At 38.4% G+C, this 21,643-nt stretch overlaps 1 protein-coding gene across 7 annotated transcripts in view; it reads right to left on the bottom strand.

Annotated features, from left to right (window-relative positions):
• The window catches only part of LOC146459589 (MAM and LDL-receptor class A domain-containing protein 1-like), a 194,246-nt gene extending 175,996 nt beyond the window's left edge, over positions 1-18,250 (bottom strand). For 2 of the 7 annotated variants that reach the window (XM_085089304.1, XM_085089302.1), the window contains exons 1-6: positions 18,139-18,250; positions 15,934-16,022; positions 14,202-14,296; positions 13,335-13,576; positions 11,783-11,890; positions 11,230-11,478 (exon numbers count right to left, since the gene is read on the bottom strand). In XM_085089304.1, the coding sequence (XP_084945430.1) occupies positions 11,230-11,478; positions 11,783-11,890; positions 13,335-13,576; positions 14,202-14,296; positions 15,934-16,022; positions 18,139-18,184 (829 nt within the window). In that variant the 5' untranslated portion in view covers positions 18,185-18,250. Of the gene's footprint in view, positions 1-631; positions 1,159-1,643; positions 1,794-2,447; positions 2,641-3,176; positions 3,225-4,268; positions 4,357-4,854; positions 5,100-6,012; positions 6,148-6,225; positions 6,271-6,568; positions 6,668-7,615; positions 7,692-8,367; positions 8,610-8,716; positions 8,849-10,205; positions 10,254-11,229; positions 11,479-11,782; positions 11,891-13,334; positions 13,577-14,201; positions 14,297-15,933; positions 16,023-18,138 lie in introns of those variants that run through there. The other 5 variants (XM_085089307.1, XM_085089309.1, XM_085089306.1 and 2 more) reach the window with 5 other exon arrangements.
• Positions 18,251-21,643: the final 3,393 nt, after the last annotated feature.

The following is a 21,643-nucleotide window of genomic DNA, read 5'->3' on the forward strand; positions in this document are numbered from 1 at the left end:
TGATAAAGCACGCTGTTTCAACCAATTAGCGCGCTCGTTAGATGGAAAATTTATTATAAATGAATTCATATATGTGAACTGTGGATGAAAGAATTCACAAATGAAAAACCATTCCAATTACGTTAACAACTTAAGCAGCTACGAAACCCGCGAGCCCGGCTCAGCAATACTGGTGCAGTGTTCTGTCACCGATGAGCTATCAAACCAACTGAAAGCTTTGTCATTTCGTGAATTCGTAATATACCCGTATGAGAAGTGGGAAGGTTCGATCTGACCACCACAAAATCAGAAATTTCATTTCTTCCTTTTTAGGTTTGCGCAATTACCCAATAGGCTCACATTACACATTAATTTTGTTTTTACTCTGAACGACTTTCTCAGTTTCGAACAAAACCGAATATTCAATTCATTTTTGTGTCCCAGGGCTTTCAAGGTATCGGGGATAAAACCAAGTTGAGCAATTTCGCAAGGAAATGTGTACATTTTTCTATCTCTCGATAATTTTCGCGCTAACAGGTAGAGATAAGAATCCTTCTATACAAAGGCATAGAAATTCCCGCAATTCTTATCCATGGAGTCTTCCCCCTCTGGTAACTATATATACTTTAAAATAAAACAGAACAGACAGAAATATTTTCCATGCTCTTTGCTTTATTCATGTTTTTTTGTCATTTCGTTTTTCAAGGTCATTTTATTTCCCCCTTAATGAACATAAATCACACCCTGAACTACGACGAGCGTGTTTGACATGTTGGCAGTCTGGTCTAGTTTTTGGCCATTTCATTATTGAGCCAGCTTAACAGGTATTTCACCTTAGCGTAAACTCCAAACTTCCCAGGGCTAGCACATCCATAACCCCAGCTTGTGGCACCTTGCAGGTAGTACCTTCCGCCAGTCTCACACACCATTGGCCCCCCACTGTCTCCCTGGCACGAATCAATTCCACCTTGATCAAGCCCAGCGCAGATCATGGAGTCGTGGATCTTTCCTGGGTAGGCTCTGTCGCAACGAGCACGACTTACGACCGGTACTGAAGCCTGCTGAAGTTTGTCAGGAGTAGCGCCTCCAGATGCAAGCCGCCCCCAGCCTGTGATCCAGCATCTGGTGCCGTCAGTTGGCGCGGCTACGGCGTGTGGAAGACATACCAGATTTACGTTTCTAAGAAAGGGATAACAAAGTAGTTAATTTCCTATCGGAGAGAGACACAGAATAAAACAACACTCAAATACGAAAACAAAACCAACCAGGATTCTAAGCAGGACTTTAGATAAGGACTGGTAATTAGTTATTTGTAACTAAAAGACAATCAGTTAAAATCAGTTAAAATCCCTCGAGACATAGTTAAGGAGCCAAACGATCGGTCAAACTCTCTTTTCTACTACCCTAATATAATTTCTAGTTTACAGGTATTAAAAAAATGAAAAGTGTCACCAAAACTACATTTCCACCAGCGGCTTTAGGTAAAAAAGAAACTTTACCATCCTTACAAATTCACTTTCGACAAGAGTTTTGCTCTCGACCCTCGTGTATTTCTGTTTATCGATATTGGCCTCTGTCTCTGTTAATCTACTTTCAGATGTATGCTAGTGTGACACAACAAGCAGAGTTGAGATCATTCACAGGTTGTTTGCAACGTATTTTACCTGTTTAGTTGAGCTGGTCTTTCCAGTTTAAGTAAGGCGATATCGTGACTGTAACTATATGGCTTGTGGTAGGAGAGGTGCGTGACCACTTTGCTCACTCTAATATCCTGTTCAGTACCAACAGTGGAGGTACGCCTGTGAGCGCCAAGCCTAATGAGACGGAAAGACGTAATCAATGTCTTTTGTCTACTTCCTTTTGGAGGTAGTGAGATAGACAGCCGGGAAGTCTGTTAATCACTTAGCTGATTGGTCAGCCAATCAGGGATACAGACAGTCTTTTATATCAGTACGTTCTTATCAGTTAGTTTACCACAAATTTAGAACTGTGAATTATAATTAGTTAAATAGTTAGTTGGTGGTTGGTTGGTTGGTTCGTCCGTTTGTTGTGTGGTTGAGTGATTGGTTACTTGATTGATTGGCTGGGAAGTTGATTACTTGGTCGGTAGTTGTATTGGTTTCTTGGTTGGAAATTAGTTGATTGGTTAGCTGATCAGTTTGTTGGTACTTTGGTTCCGGGTTAGTTGGAGGGTTTGTCGGTTAATTGATTGATAGTTTGTTTATGTCTGCAGCAAATAATTAAGCTATTTTATAATTGATTTATTATAGGCTTTTATAATAAAATAGTTTAATTCGTCCCATTTTATTGCGGTTCAATTGCCCTAAGACCAGTTCCGCAACAGTTCGTAACCATTTCCGAGGCTATTTATTTCACTATATCTTGTCACGAATACAACTGCAATTAATTATATATTGCTTACAAAATAGAATCACATAAGCCGAAGGCAGCAGGCAGCAAATTGGTACCTTATGACAATGGAGCTGGGTGATTTTCCTCGCACACAGTGAGTTGCTGTTACTATCCAGTTTGGATGCACCAAGGAGCCTCCACAATAAGGGAATCCAGAGGTGGTTCGCAGCTGAGCCTGCCATGGCCAATCTCCATGTTTAGCAGCAGTACCTCCGACAATCCTAGTTTGTGGACGGACACCACAAGAACCTAAATTATGTGATAGGAAACGTAACGCAAGTACAAAAAATATGTGTTAGTAATATGACGTGTCAGCGACAGAGAGTCGTTAGAAAGAATAGAATAAATGGATTTTTAAATTTAAACTAAAACTGAAAATATTATGGCAAAGGCAGTCTAGTTGGTTTTATCACCAGATAGGATATAACAATATTCATCGTTTCTTGCAGCAGGTTAAAAGGTAACTTAAATTATTTGTAACTGCCAGTTATCGTACGTTTTCTCTCACACGTTAGTAAATTGTGAAAGCCAATTGCAACTGTCTAACTTCATGTCCTTTTTTTTTCGAATAATAATGATGATGATGATGATGATGATGATGATGATGATGATGACGGCGATAATGATAGTGGTAATGATAATTTTTTTTTATAATCAGGCCTTGTATTGCGCAAATATTCAGTGTTAAATTGAATAAAGGAAGTGCATCCAGAAATTTACAAGTCACAACCTGCCTCTTTTCTGTGCAAATTGTTTTTCGAAAATTAACTACATTGCGTACGAACCTGGGGGAGGTGGAGTGCCCGGGGAAGGTGTCGGTGGTGGTGGAGTCACTGTAACAAAATAATTATAAACAATAATTCTCATCGTTATCATCATAAAAAAAAATAAAATAAAATAAATAAATGAATGAATACAAAGTAATACACAATTGAATTAAAAGATCAGATCATAGCTCATAACCAAGCAATGAGCACGTCAAAGGTAGCATTGGTTTGTGCGTGATTTGGAATTAGCTGGGTCATCTTGATCAGAAAAAACCTCTTTTGCATTAACTTTCAACTCACAAGTTACATATACGACTTTTATGGTCGCATTTGAAAATTGTGTGATGAAAGTAAATGCAAATGAATTTTTCCGGATCAAGATGATGTTGAGTAATACTTTGGCTTGGTTTCGATAAACAAAATTTTCTCAGAGAATTAACTAGACCTCGTCAGCTACATGTAAGTCTCATAGGATATTGCTCTCTGTCATGTTGTTTTGCCCTTTTCATTAGAAGACTGTCTAGTTACTTCGCAAAAATTTCGAATTCTTGTTTGATACTAAACATGTAACGTTTTATTGAACGTTTCTCGATGAGTTTGTTTGTTAAAGTTCATTCTCATTGACACGGACGCTTTTTGCACAAGCTTTCATTTACAAACAAAAAATGTGAGTAAAAACTGGACACTTCCGTGGACTGTTCTTAATTGAAATTTTAGCCAGTTGGGTCCAACAATGAACACGGGTAACTATTTTTAAGTTGAAAGAAAGAAAAACTCAGGGAAATTTAAATAGGTATTGCTATTCTGTACTCGGAATTTGTTGTTGGTGTTTGGAATCAGTCCTCCAAATCTTGATCCCATTTCAAAACAAAAATATAGTAATTTTCCTGCTTTCAGATTCAGACGGATTTCAGATTTGTACCAAAATGGTTAAGATCTTTTCCCGTTTTCAGACCAAAACCTATCAAACCCGCACCGCTTGGACGGGAAATACCTGTATATCTTATATAAGGGAGTACTCCCTGGCCGGAGAAAAACATGGCATCAGCAAAACATAAAGAAGATAACCCACAGACAGAGAAAGCAACACCAAACGATGATTAATACTACCTCCTGTGCAGCCACCAGGGGTCAGCGAGAAGTCGTCAATCGAAATGTCGGATTGATAATTTTTTCCCACTATACCTTCAAATGTAACCTGCAATTATCCATAAAATATGGTTTGAATAGAAGAGATAAGATAAGATACACAGACCTGCTTTCGTGAATGCCGGTTTTACGTCGTTGTAAATTGTAGTTTTTTGTTCTTGTTGTTCATAGTTGTTATGTTTAGTGTAATTATTTGAATTTTGGAACGTTGCGTCCCTTCTCCTCATGCACTCTCAAGTTCTAGTGTACTGTACCCAACCCCTTTCCCCCACAAAACTACCGACCTGTGACGAGGAAGAAGAAGAAGAGAAAAAGGAGGAGGAAGAGGAGGAGAAGGAGGAGGAGGAGAAAAAGAGGGAGAAGAACAAGAACAGAAAAAAAGGACTACTCCCCAAGAAATTTTATCAGTCTTTTCCTGTCAAGGTGGTAGTAACACCTCTCTGTTCATATTATAACGCCAATCACTACCTCTACCACAATTTAGCCATAAATTCCTGAAGTAAAAAAGCCATTTAAAAAGCAAATTTGCAGAAGAAAAATTGTTCACCTTATGCTTTCCGGAAACATCACTTATGGTTACTTTGTTTTCAAACCATTTGTTCTCTTGGTACCCAGAAAGTGTGAAATATTTCTTTCCATTTATAATCACATTGAGTGTTCCGATTCCCCAACCGAACATGTGGTAAGCGAACGAAAGGCACATTTTCCCGCGAAATTCCAATGACGGAGTGCTGATTCTTGCGATATCGCCACGTTTTCTCGGACGAGAAGCCTCTGTGTAAATGTAAAAACCTATGGAAACAAAACATATGAAGACAGTGTAGTGTATTACAGGATATCCTCCTGATGATGATGATGATGATGATGATGAGGAGGAGGAGGAGGAGGAGGAGGAGGAGGAGGAGGAGGAGGGAGGGGAGGCCGATAGTTCAGAGTCATCGGTTTCAGTGGTTTTTGGTCTGTTTGTCTTTTTTTTTTTTTTTTCTGTTAGTTTGTTTGGTTTACTCTCAAACATAGAATACGTTAACATATCAAAACAAAACCAAGGAGAGGAAAAACGAAAAAAGACGTCAAAAGGCGTTAACGATAGTTCTCTCGCACACTTGCTCAGCTCGCTTCAGTCACCCTGGTGCATTACAGTAAGTTGAAATCAGACTTCTGTGGAAGCTCGACTCTCGAAGATTTGTAATTTTCCCTTTCTAGTCACGTGCTCTTGACAAACTGAATACAGAGTCAATAATATGTACATGACAATTAAAACCTCGTCAGCCTTCCTCTTAATAAATAGTAATAATAATAATAATAATAATAATAATAATAATAATAAACTTTATTTCAGTGTCATTAACCTTTAGCACTAATGTAGCTAATAGGAGACAGTACACTAAATAAATAGCATAGTAAAATAAAATACGTACAATATCTGCATAATAATACTCTTCCTCACCACGCGGGTATTTTGTTCTTCAAACCGGCGTCTCCTGCTCCATTCCTTATAAGCCTGGCGGCTTCCCTTTGGCTTCCTCGCCATTAGTGTTTAAATAATTTGTTTTTTTTCCTTGCTTTTGTACAACTTATGGCAAAACATTAAACTGAAACCGAACTAGTTAAGCTCGAAGCCACAGTAGAAACCTGCTTCTTTCCTGCTTGTCTACCTGAATATCTCTTCATCACTCATTACTCATTATGCCAAGCATATACGTACCATTCCCGGATGTGTGATCCCCAGACGGCCCCGTTGAGGAGGAAGGAGTTGATCCCCTACGTCGCGTCCAATCAAATTGATCCCCGGCCTCTTGGACGAAGTTACACATGCCGCTGTCAAAATTGCAGCTAAATGCTGAAAAGGAAAAGAATAGACGTTTTTATTGATGACCGGGATTGTTGTCGAAGATAAATACACAGTACAAAGTCTTACGTTGAACTTGTGATGGTGTAGTGACCGGTGGTGGGGCAGTTGAACCTGTCAAAGGAGATGCTCTGTCAGTGATTAAGTGGACCATAGAGGTGATTAGAAGTGATTAACACAACCAAAACTAATCAAGGCTTACTCGCGCGCGTTTACGCGCGCTTGGCTAAGGCGCGCTTGGCCTCGCTTTTTGATATGGCTCACTACGCTAAACACGTCCATTATAATTTGTCAGAGTAGTTGCTCTCGTTTTGGCTGCGAGACACTCCACTGAAAACCGCTCTACAAACGCGTAAATAAAGTTTAAAGAATTCATTATATTTAATAGTATCAATAGAGAAAAGTGAGCTACCTCCAGAGCACCCTGGTGAGACTGTAGTGATGACCGGTGGGATTGCAGTGGATGGTTGTCCTGTGGTGACTGGAGCAGCTGTAGTGACTGGTGGTGAACCTGATTGGAGCAGTCGTTGCGAGTTGAGGTTAAATAAAAAAAACAACAACAAGTAAAAAAGTACAAAAGGGAAAAATAACAAAAGTCCATAAAGTTAAGCTGTTATTTTGAGAGCTCAAAATTGATCATCTTTTTGGGAGTCTTTGAGTTTACTAAATCATGAAATCATTTTATGATTCGTAAGTTCGTAAGGAGTTTTAGATGGGCTTACAAACGTAGGGGCTTATATCCGAGGGGGCTTACAACCGGATTAAAAAATCCGTACCGAAACGAACTATAGCCGTGTTGATCGAAATTCGTTTTGCAACTAACAACACGAACAAAACTAGAAAAGTTACGTTAATGGTATTTAACAATAGTTACACGGTAGTTATATAAAGAGTGGATAACAAAAAGGCAGTAATAAACTTATTGTTCCGCAATAATTTTTCCAATTTTCTGAAGTAGTACAGAGTTCTATGAAAGTGATTATGAAAGGAAATTATTAAGTTTAGTTTCGCAGCTAAATTTACTTGTTACAAGTGGTTGATTTTGTAAATGCTATTTATTGACGTTTGTACATGTTATTTAAATACGTAATTAATCACTGACTGCTGTACCCCTTATCTCCGCCCACCTCGACTAACACCTGCTATTTGCGGGCGAAAATGGACCTTATGTAAATGACAGTTGTTCATAATAATAAAGTGTATAAAAGCAAAGTGTCACTCAAAACAAGGAAAGATAGAGGGGGGCTTATTATAATCGGACGTATTTTTTTGTTTACAGGTATATGGGCCTATAACTGGGAGGGCTTATAGTCGGCAGTTTACGGTGTGTCACCAAGTCACGTATTCAAATAGTAAATACAGATGCACAGTGCAGATCAGTCTGCTCGTGCTTCACTTACAAAAACTTGGAACTTTCAGCCTTTACAAATACACAATGTAAGATAAAAAAAAAACATACCGCAATCCTTCAGCTCTACATTGTCTATAGCAGCATCTCCGGTGTAACTGCTTCCACGGATTCCCTCAAAAACAAGCTGAAGAGTGAAAGGAAAAGAAAAGCATAACAACACACACGAACATATCAGGCAGGAGAAGGAATGAGTGAAAGACACCCTTACACCTTTTTCTGTGTATATGACAAAAAGACATACATTCTAAACCATAAACTTAAATCATATCAGCTAGAATCAGTAGTTAGTTTCACAAATCAAAACAGGATACATATGGGTGAGGATTGAGGGAAAAGAAATGTTTAAAGCCTGGACTAAATTAGTTGAAGTGCACCTACCCTGTTAAAACAAATATTTACGAATTGCTTTCTCTGAGAAAACTACACTTTTTTATCACCCAAAGTAGAAAGTTGGTCAACTACTTAACTTCATCATAGAGAGGTTTCCAATTGAGTGTCATAAAACCAAAACCAAAGTAATTACTCTGGCCAATCAGAACAGAGTAAACAACACAACGAGCTAATCAGGATTCGGAGCAAATACATTGTAACTGGCTCCAAGCGCGGGAAAACGCGTGCGGCGAAAACACAATTGGTTTTGGTTTGGATTTCCATTGGTTGAGAAAGTGGAGCGAGTTTGGTTAACCAATTACGGAGCGTAGTAATGCCAAACCGAAGCAAAGGCGAAATTACTTTCGACACTGAATTGCAAACCGCTCTATACGAATTACTAAACGCTCGACCGCAATACTCTCCCTTACCGTTGATGCTCCCGGCTCAGTGATGTCAACTGATGCCTTGTTCCACTTGTTTCCTTGGTTACCCGACTTCGTGAATACCTTCCTGCTTCCTACGTACACATTGAGTGTTCCCATTGTATTGCCGTACATGTGATAGTAGAAGGACAAACACTTTTTAGTGTTGAATGATAGACCACTTTTCTCAAGCTTGGCGTTGTCTCCTTGCCTTCTGGGAGACGATGTTTCGATGTACACATATTTTCCTTGAAATGCAAGAAAACAAGCGATTAACTTTCGTATGGGCCTCATATAACGTCAACCTTTCCGTTAGTAACAAATTAAATGCTGGTGTTTTTCTAGTGTTTAATACCGTTTCCAGAGACATCCTGACTTGGCCCAGTTTGATAAGATGACGTTGATCCTGACTTCTGAGTCCAGTCAAACTTGTCATTCGTTAGCTGTCTAAAACCACAGAGATCTGTGTTGAAATTGCAACTGAAAACTGTGGGAAGAAAAAAGAAAAATATATATTGATGGATGTTGATGATTAACATTTCACAGTGACTTTGGTTGCATCGAACCGGAGAACGGTATAACATCAAATTGCTTTGTTCTGTTACTGCCACTTATTTTCTCATCAGAATCCACCAGAATTCAATGTAAATAACGGAATTAACTCTCTAACACAATTAATAGCCATTATGAAATCAAACCAAGATGACAATCCCCGACCAAAAACTGTAATATACTTCTTCATTCAGTAGTAAGAATGATAAAAGTACAATAAAATGAACTGTTTTTGTCTATTTTGGTGTAATGCAGACAAACAGATAGAAAGAAAATCAGTGAAAAGGTATAGTTACACCTTTTGAAGACCAAATTTGTAGCGGAAAAAAATCTGTTGACAGTTTATCATATCACACTTAATCTTGTTGTAAAAGTTTCAACTTTAGACGTTCTTTTGTTTTCTGTTTTCGACAAGCGACCACCCAACCCATTGCCATTCTTTCAATCCATGGAGCGCTCTTCTATTTACACTCTTCTCCGTAATGATAGCTTTTCTATTATTGGTCGTCTGTTTCAGGAAAAATTGGGGATGGTATGTAGCCAGCAATGTCGTCTTTTTGTGGACACAGCATTGGAATAATGATGCATAAATTAGTGTTATTGATAGCAGCGATTTCGATTTGCCTGATTTTGGCTGATAAGTTAACAGCGTTGTTAGATTTAATAGTTATTCAATTGACTAATGGAATTATTTTTGTAAGTTTACCCTTAATCTTCCACTTTCCATAAGCGATCATTTTTTCTTGCACGAAAGGGGTTGCTTACGAAAGAGTTACATAACGTACAAAAATTGCAATTGGCAACAAATTTGCCCCATTTTAAAATAGACAGACGTTTTTTAAAAAAAATAAATAAAAAAGACGCTAACTCTTACAACTAGTCTTTACCTTTTCTTCTATGGGAAAGAAAGCCGCATTCCAAGCCTATAGCTGTTCTGCGACTCCCATGATTTTTGTCTTCGTTTCTTATTTTTCTTTTAGGTATTTCTTTTAAATGTTATTTAAGGTTGAATCTTTATGACTAAATGGATAAATCATCCCCAACCCCAGCCCCATCAAAAATGGTTACTTTGGGATGTACAAAATAGAAGACTTAAGAGCAGGGATAGGCGGTCTTACTACCTGACCTGGTTCTAAATTCCCTAAATTCAAAGTCTAAATTGTCGCCATCAAGTAATTTCCAGATTTCAATGCACAAGGTAACGTTATTTGGATAGTATTACTACTCCTTGTATCCGACCATCAGTCTTGTTGTTATGGTTACTTAGGAGTAAAATGTTTTTTTTTTCTTACCGTTGTTGCCAGGAGGTGGAGGTGTTGCTGGTGGTGGTGGTGTGCCTCCTGGAAATGCAAACATACAACATAAAATAAAACAAAGATTCAGTTTGTCTTTTGCACGTGGTCTGAGTAGCACGGCAACACTATATATGTGAGGGGCTCGGGGTGGAGGAATAATGAACCTTAGGAGAAGTGATATGAGGGCGATGGCGACGAGAAGTAAAAAAACAAACGCTTTAATGACCTAAACATTGGCCCTTCAAGTGCGTTAAAAAATGAATACATTTCTTTGAGGCCCTCTCCAAGACAACGATTTGAAATGACCAAATTTAAAGTTTTAAGGAAAGATTGGCAATACGCCGCTGAACTTTTCTTTTTCTGCTCTGGACGTCAACGCCGTTGCTACTAATCATGTTCCAGGATAATTCGTTCACATTGTGTAAGTTGAACGGGTTGAACGGGTTGAACGGGTTTACAAGTGGCGTTTTGGTTCGTAACTGAACACAGGACGTACAAAATTGCGCGTACAAGTTGTATGAGAATGTCTCAACTGCCGTTTTTTTGTAACTAATTGTAGCAAATATTGCGACGTATAAGAACGACCAGTACACGCGGCGCATAAATGGTTTAGCATAGATCGACATCAAAAAGAGGTCCGTTAAATCTGCTCACAATCAGAATTACCCAAGCAGTTTGTATCTTTTATGAACTAACTGTCTTATACGAAAAATATAAGGGATTTTGCAATCTTCTATATACGGGATGTGCAATGCGTTTGAGTTTAACACTGTGAAATATCCCCGGAAGGAGCTAAATGATCGGCAAACAGAAAGTTTTCCAAGAATTTTCCTTTAGTTCATTAAACCTTTTGATCCGGTAATTCCGGAAAGTTACAATACAATGTAATGCCTTTAAGATTCCCGAAGATATCCCGATGATATTTCCCCTATACCCCGAATACGATTGGTTGCAATTAATTGCTATACACAATGATCTTTTACAAGTCAAATTGAGCAGTGAGTATTAAAAGAATTCAAACCTCCTCCGCCACCTCCCAGTCCAGTATGCTGTTTGATCCAAGCACGGAATTGAGTTACTCGTGCAAACACAGAGAACAGCTGTTTGGCATTACATGATGGAGAACCCCAACTGACCGCTCCATGCAGAGTGTACGTTCTCATATCGGAATTCAAGCACACATAGGGACCTCCACTGTCACCATGGCAACCACTTAAAATAGTGTTCTCCACGCCGGCGCACAACATTTGCGGAGTCAAACTTATTGGAACTAGGAAGTGGTAGAAATAAAATAAACTGTAGGCTTGAAAATTGAATTTGATAAAGAAAACCGCGAGATGCTGTATGAACGAATATTTTTTAAATTGTACTTAAAATGCCAAATTCAGGCTGAATTTTAATATATCGAGATTGGGCTAGTGGATTAAGTTATTTTCATGTTCCTGACGCGAGGAGCTAAATTATGCAGTAACAAAAACAGAAAAGAACAAATTTAAAGCTGTAAACATAGTGTACGAGAATTGCAAATCTCGTGAATTACAAACAAAGAAACCTCTGTGGATGCCATAGCATACCTGAAGAAGCCTGGATCTTTTGTTTGCACTTCATGTTGTCAATGGGTGGCATCATGGCTTGCTGCAATATGTGATAAGAACTTCCCGGATGCCTTATCTTTCCCCAGCCTTGAAAACATAAATTTAAAACTCTCAGCTAGGGGCACGAGTCTCAGCTACTTCAGCTTTGACCAATTTTCAACTTTACTTTAAAAAGCAGCACGTAGTTACTTATCTAGGAGGGATTGAAGCGACGTTGCTAGCAGGATAAGTGCGAAGACAGTTATTGTGCAATTTGTGCTCAGATCATGACAAAACAAAGACACAGTAAAGAAGACACCTTTGCGCTGATGACTTTATACCTAGTAAAACCAAACACTATAGATAAAAGAGGGGTCTCAGGTCAAAACCCCAAGAAAGCTGGCTTCCTGACCCGACAAATCGGAATGGTAAACTAAGAAGATTTGGAGAGAACCAGAGCTATTGACTACTCAAAATTCGTCATGGACTCTCTGATTTTGAAAGTTATCTGGAACATTGAACTATTACCATTATTTACAGTAGGAATTATTATTCGTGAGAAAAATCACTTCCCTGGCCGAGCTTCGTTTGTATGTCTTCGTTTGTATATTAGAGGGGTTCTTCTTTCAGTTCTTGTCGTTTCTTCGCTTTGCTCCCGTTTATCGTCATTGGCCTTATGTTATTGATTTGGTTTCTGTTTTACGATAGCATTTTTAAAAAACCACCGTAATACCGGAATTTATTCATTGATTGTTGGGTGAGCGCTTAATTAATTACTCTATTGAGATTGGTTAATTATTTGATACCTAAAGCTTATACCAATTAGTGTTTAAAACAGCCTCCATTATTTAACCTGCTCAATGTAAATATAGTACAATTATGGATGCACATGATCATTATTCAGTTAGTAACAACAAATTGGAGTCGCTTATTTTAGCCGTTATTTTGCTAGTTAATGATGAAAGTGTTGTCGTCGTATAAAATATTGCCATAAAGAACGAACGTCTAACTGTGGGAAAACACCACTTGGTTCGTTCCTTCACTGCTTCTGAATGTAATAAGGAGGTTTTAATTTGTCCTTTTTCATTTGAGGTTGAGTACAAAATAAAAAGAGACACAAACAAGGAAACAGTTACATTGTAAATGTATAAATGTTAAATAAATTTGGGCTGTTAATTAACTTATTATCCCGTTCCAAAATGGTACATTATAATATGTTCACGCACGACTTATGTAAGAAGTAATATTGATAAATGTATAGGATAGTGGAATTATGTTGGATACCCTTCTACCCTGACACCCAGCATGACAATTAGATTCCGCTTGAGAAGAGAGGGTCGGTGACCTCAAGGCGTCTGGGAATACATGTACAGAATAGCTTCCTCTGGCATACTTTGACTATATTATGTCCGTATCGCTTTGTTTACTGTCTTCCTCTCGCCGTAATGAGATGCACGCTCGACTGCGTCTCGATGGAAATGAGGCAATATTTGAATACGCACATGATGCAACTCAATCTGAGTGCGCACACCGCCTGAGCTTGCGGACTAACCTGTAATGTAGCATTTGGATCCAGTAGGTACATCCGTGTCATGAGTTGGTAGACAGACGGGATTCACTCGCTGCGATAGCCGCACAGGCCTCGAGAGCTGAATTAACGCGATATCACTGCTCAATCGTGGACTGTTGTAATTTGGATGAGAGATAATCCGTTGGACACTGGCCTCTTCTTCTGTTCCCTCATTGGAGTTTCTATTGTGTTCACCCACAACAACCTTGTAGTTACCGGGATTTCTGCAAAGACATAAATACCTTAAATTGAAGGTAGAGCCGGCTACTGTAGGTAAGGGAATCAGAAGCAAAGGAGATAAAAAGCTGGAAATTGCCTGTTTTGTTTCAAATGCCATAAAAATTGATCGCATACCAAAACGCAAAAAATAGCTGTATTTAGGTCATAGGTTCATCTCCTTTTTCCAAGTACAACTGTGTCACTGACTAAAAAAAATCCTCTATCACGCCAATTTCCCAAAAAAATGCTTAATTATTTAATCTCTGTTATACATCTCTTTTATAATTAACAATTATTTCACGAGCACGCGCTGGATATGAGATGATAGATTGCCAAAGAGACGGCCGGGTAGCGCCGAGCTGGCTATAATCGTCTCATATCCAACAGGCGCGAGTTGAATAATTGTTTTATTAAAAACAATCAAGAAATATTGCTAGATCTTGCTGATGTCGCTTTGCAAAAACAACTAGAAGGCAATTTATGGTCGCTTTTTCTCGAACATGGTATAACGGCTCATACACCATAGACGCTTAGCCAATCAAATCCTTTGAATTGCATCATACAATCATTCAGTTTTTAATAATCTCTTTTATATATATCTTTTTTTATGTGATTAACACAAACACTTACGAGCTTCCTGCTACACAGTGGGCAGCGGTTACTACCCAGCTACTAGATATTAATGATCCTCCACAAATAAAACGACCAGAACGTTTTAAAGCGATCTGAAGAAAAGGAAAAAAAATGTAATGTACATGCAAGCATCAGGCGAAGAACCAAGGTCACACTATTACTAGTTTTTGACTGTTAGTTTTCGCAAAATGTTTCCATTATATTTTAACGCGTTTTTGTTGGCTTCCGCTGCGATTGGCCAATAGAAATGCAAGAAACGCGTTTAACGAAGGTGCAAATTGACTGAGAACTCCACCTCTCAGAGTTTCTTCACTTTGATTGATTATCCAGTGGGAAAGGAAGCAATAAGAAATTTGTCAAGATTTCTTAAAGGGACACTGTCACGGCGATTTTGCTATATTTTCGTCAAAATGGCTCAAATATTTGACAAAGAACCTTTTTTCTAACATGAAATTGCTGTTAGAGCACCGAGAAGGAAATATCAAGGTGTTTATCCGGGGAAGAACAAACTATAAGCAGTTTTTAACGATTTCTCTATAATACACAGGAGGAACTTGAAAAAACTGGCCGATTTTTTCAATTTCCAATCCATTTCCATCCTAGCCATCCCCAGCAAAAGATAATAAATACTAGTTTCTGTGCATTATTAGGGTTATTATGTAAAGTATATGAAATAATTCATATATGAACTGCGGATATAGATGAAAGTGAGAAGTGATCATCGCAGTGAATTTTCCAATTTATGCAATTGGAAATTGGAAGCCTGAAAAAAATTCAGGCTTCAACGGGATTCGAACCCGTGACCTCCGCGTTACCGGTGCGATGCTCTACCAACTGAGCTATGAAGCCACACATTGGGAGCAAGGTCAATTGTAGGTTCCCATTTTCCCGTGAGAGGAGTGAACGATGTAAAGTATGTGAAATAATTCATATATGAACTGCGGATATAGATGAAAGTGAGAAGTGATCATGACCGTTGAAGCCTGAATTTTTTTTCAGGCTTCCAATTTCCAATTGCATAAATTGGAAAATTCACTGCGATGATCACTTCTCACTTTCATTAGGGTTATTGTTAACAAAACTGAACCATTATTTTGACGATTCCATCGATTCAAATATGTTTTTTGGCTATTCAAAGTAACACAAAAAAATCGGTGACACCGCCCCTTTAAAAAACAAATCCCCAAAGCTAAAATCCCGTAATGGTGAGCTGCACTACAACTGATTCAGACTAGATCAAGTATGAGATAATACAGAAATTTTGAGCGTCACGTTTATGTCAAGCGTCAGATACTCGTTTCCTGCCACCAAAGAACCAGCAAATACGAGTTAATAGTGAATTATTATTTTTGGGTCAAGTTGCTAACCCAAAACTACTCAACTTCGTGTACAAACAGGAAATAGCGGCAAATGTGCAATAGTTGTGGTCACCGAGGTCATTTTTGCCGTTTGCCGTTTGTCACAAACATGATCCTAAGTCTCAGGCTACGTCACGCCTTCCAAAAACCCACCACCTTAGAACTGCCTTCTTAGATTTTTTCACGTGTCTAGTGTTTAAGAAAATTTTCAGAAGATAAATCTAAACAAATGAAACTAAACTGATCTACATCCTTAAGCGGTTACTCCAAAAAGTAAACAAAAAAAAAAACAAAGACAAACAAACTCAAAAATTTCATTGAAAACAATTGCAATTATTAAATTGTCCAGAAACATAAAATGAAAGCTTCACCTGCCAAGGCCAGGCTCCCGGCTTAGCGTCCTGGCCTCCAATGACACGTGACTGAGTGATGGGTGTACTGCCACATGGCAGCTGCTGCCCTGCAATGAAGGTAAGATTATATTTTGAAGCTGTGTGTGCAATGTCGTTTATCCATCACGGTATACGCATGTCCACTATTTAACAGTTATTGGACGGCGAGGTTGAGCAAAATATCTTGATTTGTCAGTGGCGAGCAGATCAGTTATTAGGGACCTTAAGCAACGACGACGGCAACGGCAACGAAAACGTCACTTGAAAATATAACTTTACGTTACTTCTGTTACTACGCGATTACTCCAATATTGATTCACCTTCTACAATGTGGGCGAAGTATCCTGGAACTAAATTGATAGGAACGGCGTTCAAGTAAGGAAGGAAAATGAAAAATTCGCCGTCGTGTGCTCACGTTCTTCACAAAACCTTGAATATGGTCATTTCACGTTGCTGTTTTGCTGATGACGGCAAAGAAATGTACAAAAACATTTAACGCACGTGCAGAACGATTGTTTTTGTTCATTAAACCTATTGTTTTGTGGCGTTTTCGTTGCCGTTGCCGTCGTCGTTGCTTAAGCTCCCTATTAGGGAAAACACCACGGCGACGGCGACGACAACGCGACAAAACAATAGGTTTAATGAACAAAAACAATCGTTCTGCTCGTGCGTTAAATGTTTTTGTTGTTTTGTGGCGTTTTCGTTGCCGTTGCCGTCGTCGTTGCTTAAGCTCCCTATTAGGGAAAACACCACGGCGACGGCGACGACAACGCCACAAACAAAAGGCTTAATGAGCAAAAACAATCGCTCTGCAGGTGCGTTTTACATTTTGGTACATTTCTTTGTCGTCCCCTGCAAAACAACAACGTGAAATGACCAAATTCAACGTTTTGTGGAGAACGTAAACACACGACAGTGAATTTGTCATTCTCTTCCTTAACTTGAACGGTACTCCTACCAATTTGGTTCCTGGGTAGTTTGTCGTTTGTGTACAAGTTGAATGAGTTAAAATAATGGCGAAGTAGCACAAATGAAATAAAGTTATACCTTAAAATGACGTTTTCGTTGGCGTCACCGTCTTGCATTCGTAAGGTCCGGCTGAGGCAAACAATTGATCTGCGAGACACTGCCGGAATCACGATCTTTTGCGATAACTGAGTTCAATAATTGTTTTATCATTTGTCACCGATATTGTTTTTCATAACTGCCGCGCTGCCTTGCAGGAATAATGGTAGAAATCAATTGGTTTCCTTCTCAGTAAAATAATTTATTCTTTCGACTAGTACTTCAAATTATACCTACAGCCAACCGTACAATAACAAAATGTAAACATCAACAAAGCTGAAGAATTTTAGGAGCGAGTTCACATTCTTCAAGGCCTTGAAATCTGAATAGCGACCTGCCATATATTTTCACGCGTGGTTTCATTTACGCAAGAGCAGAATATTGTTTGCAGCAAAACACAGTTCTGACAGTTGGATAGTATTGCGCCGCCAGTAGTAGGCAGTTATTTGCAACTCAGTGTGGTTTGCTCTCGGCCAATGAAAAGGAAGAAAAAATGAATCAAATGATGTCAATGGTTTGCCTCCCTTAGACGCGGTTCTGTACGCTGAAGGCGCTAACCTGTTTTCTATATCACCTTCCATCGACCATTATTCCATTATCTTGTAAAAAATTGCTCAGAACAAAGGACTTGTTTACGAGTGTTTACGAGTCTTAATTGTTGAGTTTTAAGTGGGGATAAAATTGATATATTGCAAGGAATTTTTTTTGAGTTTGAACATTCTGGCTTTAGTAAAACAAGGAATAGTCAAGAACGGCATAAAACTGATGAGTCTTATCATTCATCGTTTTAATATACCTTTAACCTGAAACGTTTTTCCAATCGGGCGTACTGCAGGAAAACACGTATGGTGACGTTTCTTAATATTTAGTGCAAATCGACGAACAAAGGTACTAGTTTTAGTGCCTAAAAGGTTTTTAACGAAAACGTCCAATTCACTAGCTCCAGAATGAAAGTAAAAGATTTTTTTAACGAAAAACTAGACAGGAAACGAATAAACGCCAACTTGCAGATCATCGTTATTGAAAAATGGAAATGAATTAAAACGGAAGGGAAAAAAAGAAAAGAAAGAGAAAAAGAGAATAATTATATTGGGAAAAGCACGAGTTAAAAGCTCTTACCCTTTGCAGCACTTCCTAACAACAGCAACACCAGTAATATCATCATAGATGCGATCAAGATGAATGTGAATCTGATCTGTTGGGGCCAGATTTATAGTAGGAGTCGATAAAGGGAAAATCAGTGCATTAACAAGTGAATCACTTTCGACAAACATTAACGTTTGTCGTTTCGACTGGGACTTTTGCTCAATATTTAACTTCTTAATTGACTCACAAAGAAAACTAGGCCCGGACCTCTTTTGTTTAAACTCTTTTTCAATATTTACATTGATGGCGAAGAATCATTTTTATACAACTTGCCTGTACAGTGGATAAACAGCTGTTTATAAACGTATACAAATGCACATTAGTTCCTACTTTTCTAAAATGATCACAATTAGCAGTAATTTAGCATGTATAAGATTAACACTCCAGTGTTGTCTTAGCTGTGGTGATTTGTGATGATTTTGGGTGTGTTAACTTAAATCCCGATTACTAAACCGACAATCGGTTGCAAGAAAAACTTACGAAATACTCAGTCAGTTAATAAATGATCGCCACTACAACTTTCATAGATTTTAAAACATTAAAGAAGTGGTAATTTGTAGCAAAGGACGATGAAATCAGTACAAACCCAAACGAAAATCCCTGACAACTGTCTTTTTTCGATTCGATAAAAGTCAGCAGAAATTTTAAAGAAGAATATGACATCATGACATCAACGTTATCAAAGTAGACTTTTAGGAAGAAAGTAAACAGAGAACAGTTGCGTACACCTTTTCTTTTTTTGGCATGGATCAAATTGAAACATTAACCGCTTTTTTGTTTGCACTTGTTTGTCCAGGTTTTCAAAAGAGCTCTTCAGACAGCTAAAATGGCTTTTAAATAAAATCTACGTTTGGCTAAAAACTATTTTATATAAACAGTAAATGCGTGGTCTTCGGCTTACGAGCTTTTTTATCCTCAAGTTCCTCCTCGAATTCAAATCATTGGGACGGATTTGATTCCCTGAAATTCCATGCAACCAGAGATCCACAATTGTTGTTCGGGTTCCGCTAGACACTTGAATCAAAATGAATAATGCACTTTTCTTAAAACTAATGTTGCTAATGCACATAGAACATCTCATCGATGCTTTTAATTTTGAACAATAAGTGTTTGTATAATTCTCAATTCTTTATTATTTTAGCTGTAGTGGACTCCAGAGAAATCAAACTAACGGCGGCTCCTTTAATTCAGAAATTCAGAATGCTGAGAGTATTTTCTCTGTCTAAATCTAAATTAAGATCATTCTCCTAAATGGACTACTCCTGTTTTGAACGTGCTGTTTTATGTTTCGTTACCTGTGTGTTTGACTGTGTACTTGCTTTTTAACCTGAATGTATTGATGAATTAAATAAGCTACGCCTAAAATCCTGATTTAAAGTTGTATTTTTTTTGGAGGAGCCTGTAGCTCGTACAAGCACCAATGGTTTCTCTATGGACATCCTCGCCATATGTTTCTCTCCCTTTTGTTATTTATTTATCTTTTATATTTCCTCGCGAAGCGAGGTTAATAAATTTGTCGGGCCGAGTCGGCCCGAGCGGAGCTAAGCCGCACGAATTCGAGGGAAAAATATCTTTATATATATGTTTCGTTGAAGGTGTCCGCACGGTTGCCTAGCAACAGTGAAAAAACAAAGTATGAATGACGTCGGACTGTCTGGCGTCGTCTGGAGCAAAATTTGCATACAGTACATCGCGAAAGTTTGCGTGCGGGATGAAATTTCAACTGCAATGTTCATCAATATTCACTGGATACAGAACTATCTCTCCAGAATCCTTTCCCTTCTTTCCAGAAATCTTTTTGGTGAAAGATTGCATTGAAGAAATTACACTTTTGTGGCCGCGGTAAAATAATTTTCCGTGGGAAATAAATTCATCAAACACGACAGCCGCGCTGCACGCCTGTTGTACATTTCGTCGCCTCAGAAATAGATTTTCAACCGCAAACTAGCCTGTGGAACTACGAAAAGACCGTGCTCATCAAAATAGTTGCTATGTTCAGAAACCTTTCAATCTCCTCATTTGATGCCGTACAATACCAGTAAAGAGGGCTTTCCACCCAGCCCCAGCTTCGCGAGGTTTTGCGAGTCACGTATTTCTAGTTTAATATATATTTATCTTGTAACGATGTGCAAGAATAATGATAAAAAATAAATAAATAAATAAAACGGAAAACTGAAGACAAATCGTAAAGAAGGATAACAGAATGTTGTTCTGGTGTTCATATATATATAGCTAGCCGAGAGGCGAAAAGAATTACTATGCGGACAGTAAAAAGAGCATGGATGCACGAGGGAGGCTCTTAGTTATCGCTTCGCCTTTTTCTCTCTTTTGTGTATAAATTCCTTGTCTCGCTGCTCACTATCTTGATAACAAAAACAGGCTAAAGGGACGATTTATCGTTTCAATGTGTCATAAACTCTTTATTTCGGGTTTTTTTTTCTTCCTTTAAACAGCCACAAACAAAAGCCGGTATAGTATAATTTATTTCCTAAACAGCGTCAACAAATGTTGTTCAAATTCGGGAGACTATAAATCATGGTTTGGCTGATTTATTCTCGCTCTAACTTTCTTGCTGTTAAAATATATCTTACATTCTACAAAATGTGATGAAGTCAGTTTCACTAGTGAGACGTTTATAAGCAAAAAGAAGGAGAGAAAGGATGCAAGGCATTCAAACTAGGCCTTCAGGAAGACTATAGCTGTTCACTTCGTTGTGTGTCAATTCTACTCAGTGGGTGGAGGGGGTGGGGGGATGGGGGTGTTGGGGAGTACTGGCTCTCCTACTCCTACAACGTACAACTACTGCAGTGCACAGTCTTTGAATAAAAATAACTTGATGTCTATTAATTAAACTGTAGCGGAACACAAGTAGTTTGTTTCCGGGATCAGATTTTACGCGCTGAGCTTTGGTCTGGATCCTTTTTGTGATGGTCATACACGTTTGCACATTTTAAATGCATTTTAGGTCATTGTGCATTAGATAAATTTAACCTTTCTTTCTGATATAAATACAGTGAGTCAAACAAAAACAGATGAATCATTCAAAGAAGGCGCCGAATTTCTTTTCAACATTAGAGTGAAAAAGGATAACCATATAGCACTGCTACACCCAAAGAAAAGTTTGTGTGTCAGCCTGATGTCTGAGAAGGATAAACGCGTTGACATGTGTGCATATGGTACACTTGGGCTTGCCACAGACGGAACAATAGAGTTAAACAGTAGAAAAGACGGCTTTGAGAATCTAAGGAGGTTTCAGGACTTTCCACAGTTTATGCCATAGTTAAAAAATAAAGAAATTTTTTTCATGTCTACAACATGGGGAGCCGGCATGCTTGGGCAATCTCCCGAGCCAGAGGCTCATGATAAAGTGCTTGACAATAATTCTGATCCGGAATTGGAATTTGGAAAATGTTGTTTTTTAAGGAGAGGGGAAAACAGGAGTGAAACCTCTTTTTTATCGACTTTGTTATGCTTTTTT

Source organism: Pavona decussata, unplaced genomic scaffold (genome assembly GCF_977016875.1).
Source record: "Pavona decussata unplaced genomic scaffold, jaPavDecu1.1 SCAFFOLD_218, whole genome shotgun sequence".
Taxonomy (NCBI): domain Eukaryota; kingdom Metazoa; phylum Cnidaria; class Anthozoa; order Scleractinia; family Agariciidae; genus Pavona; species Pavona decussata.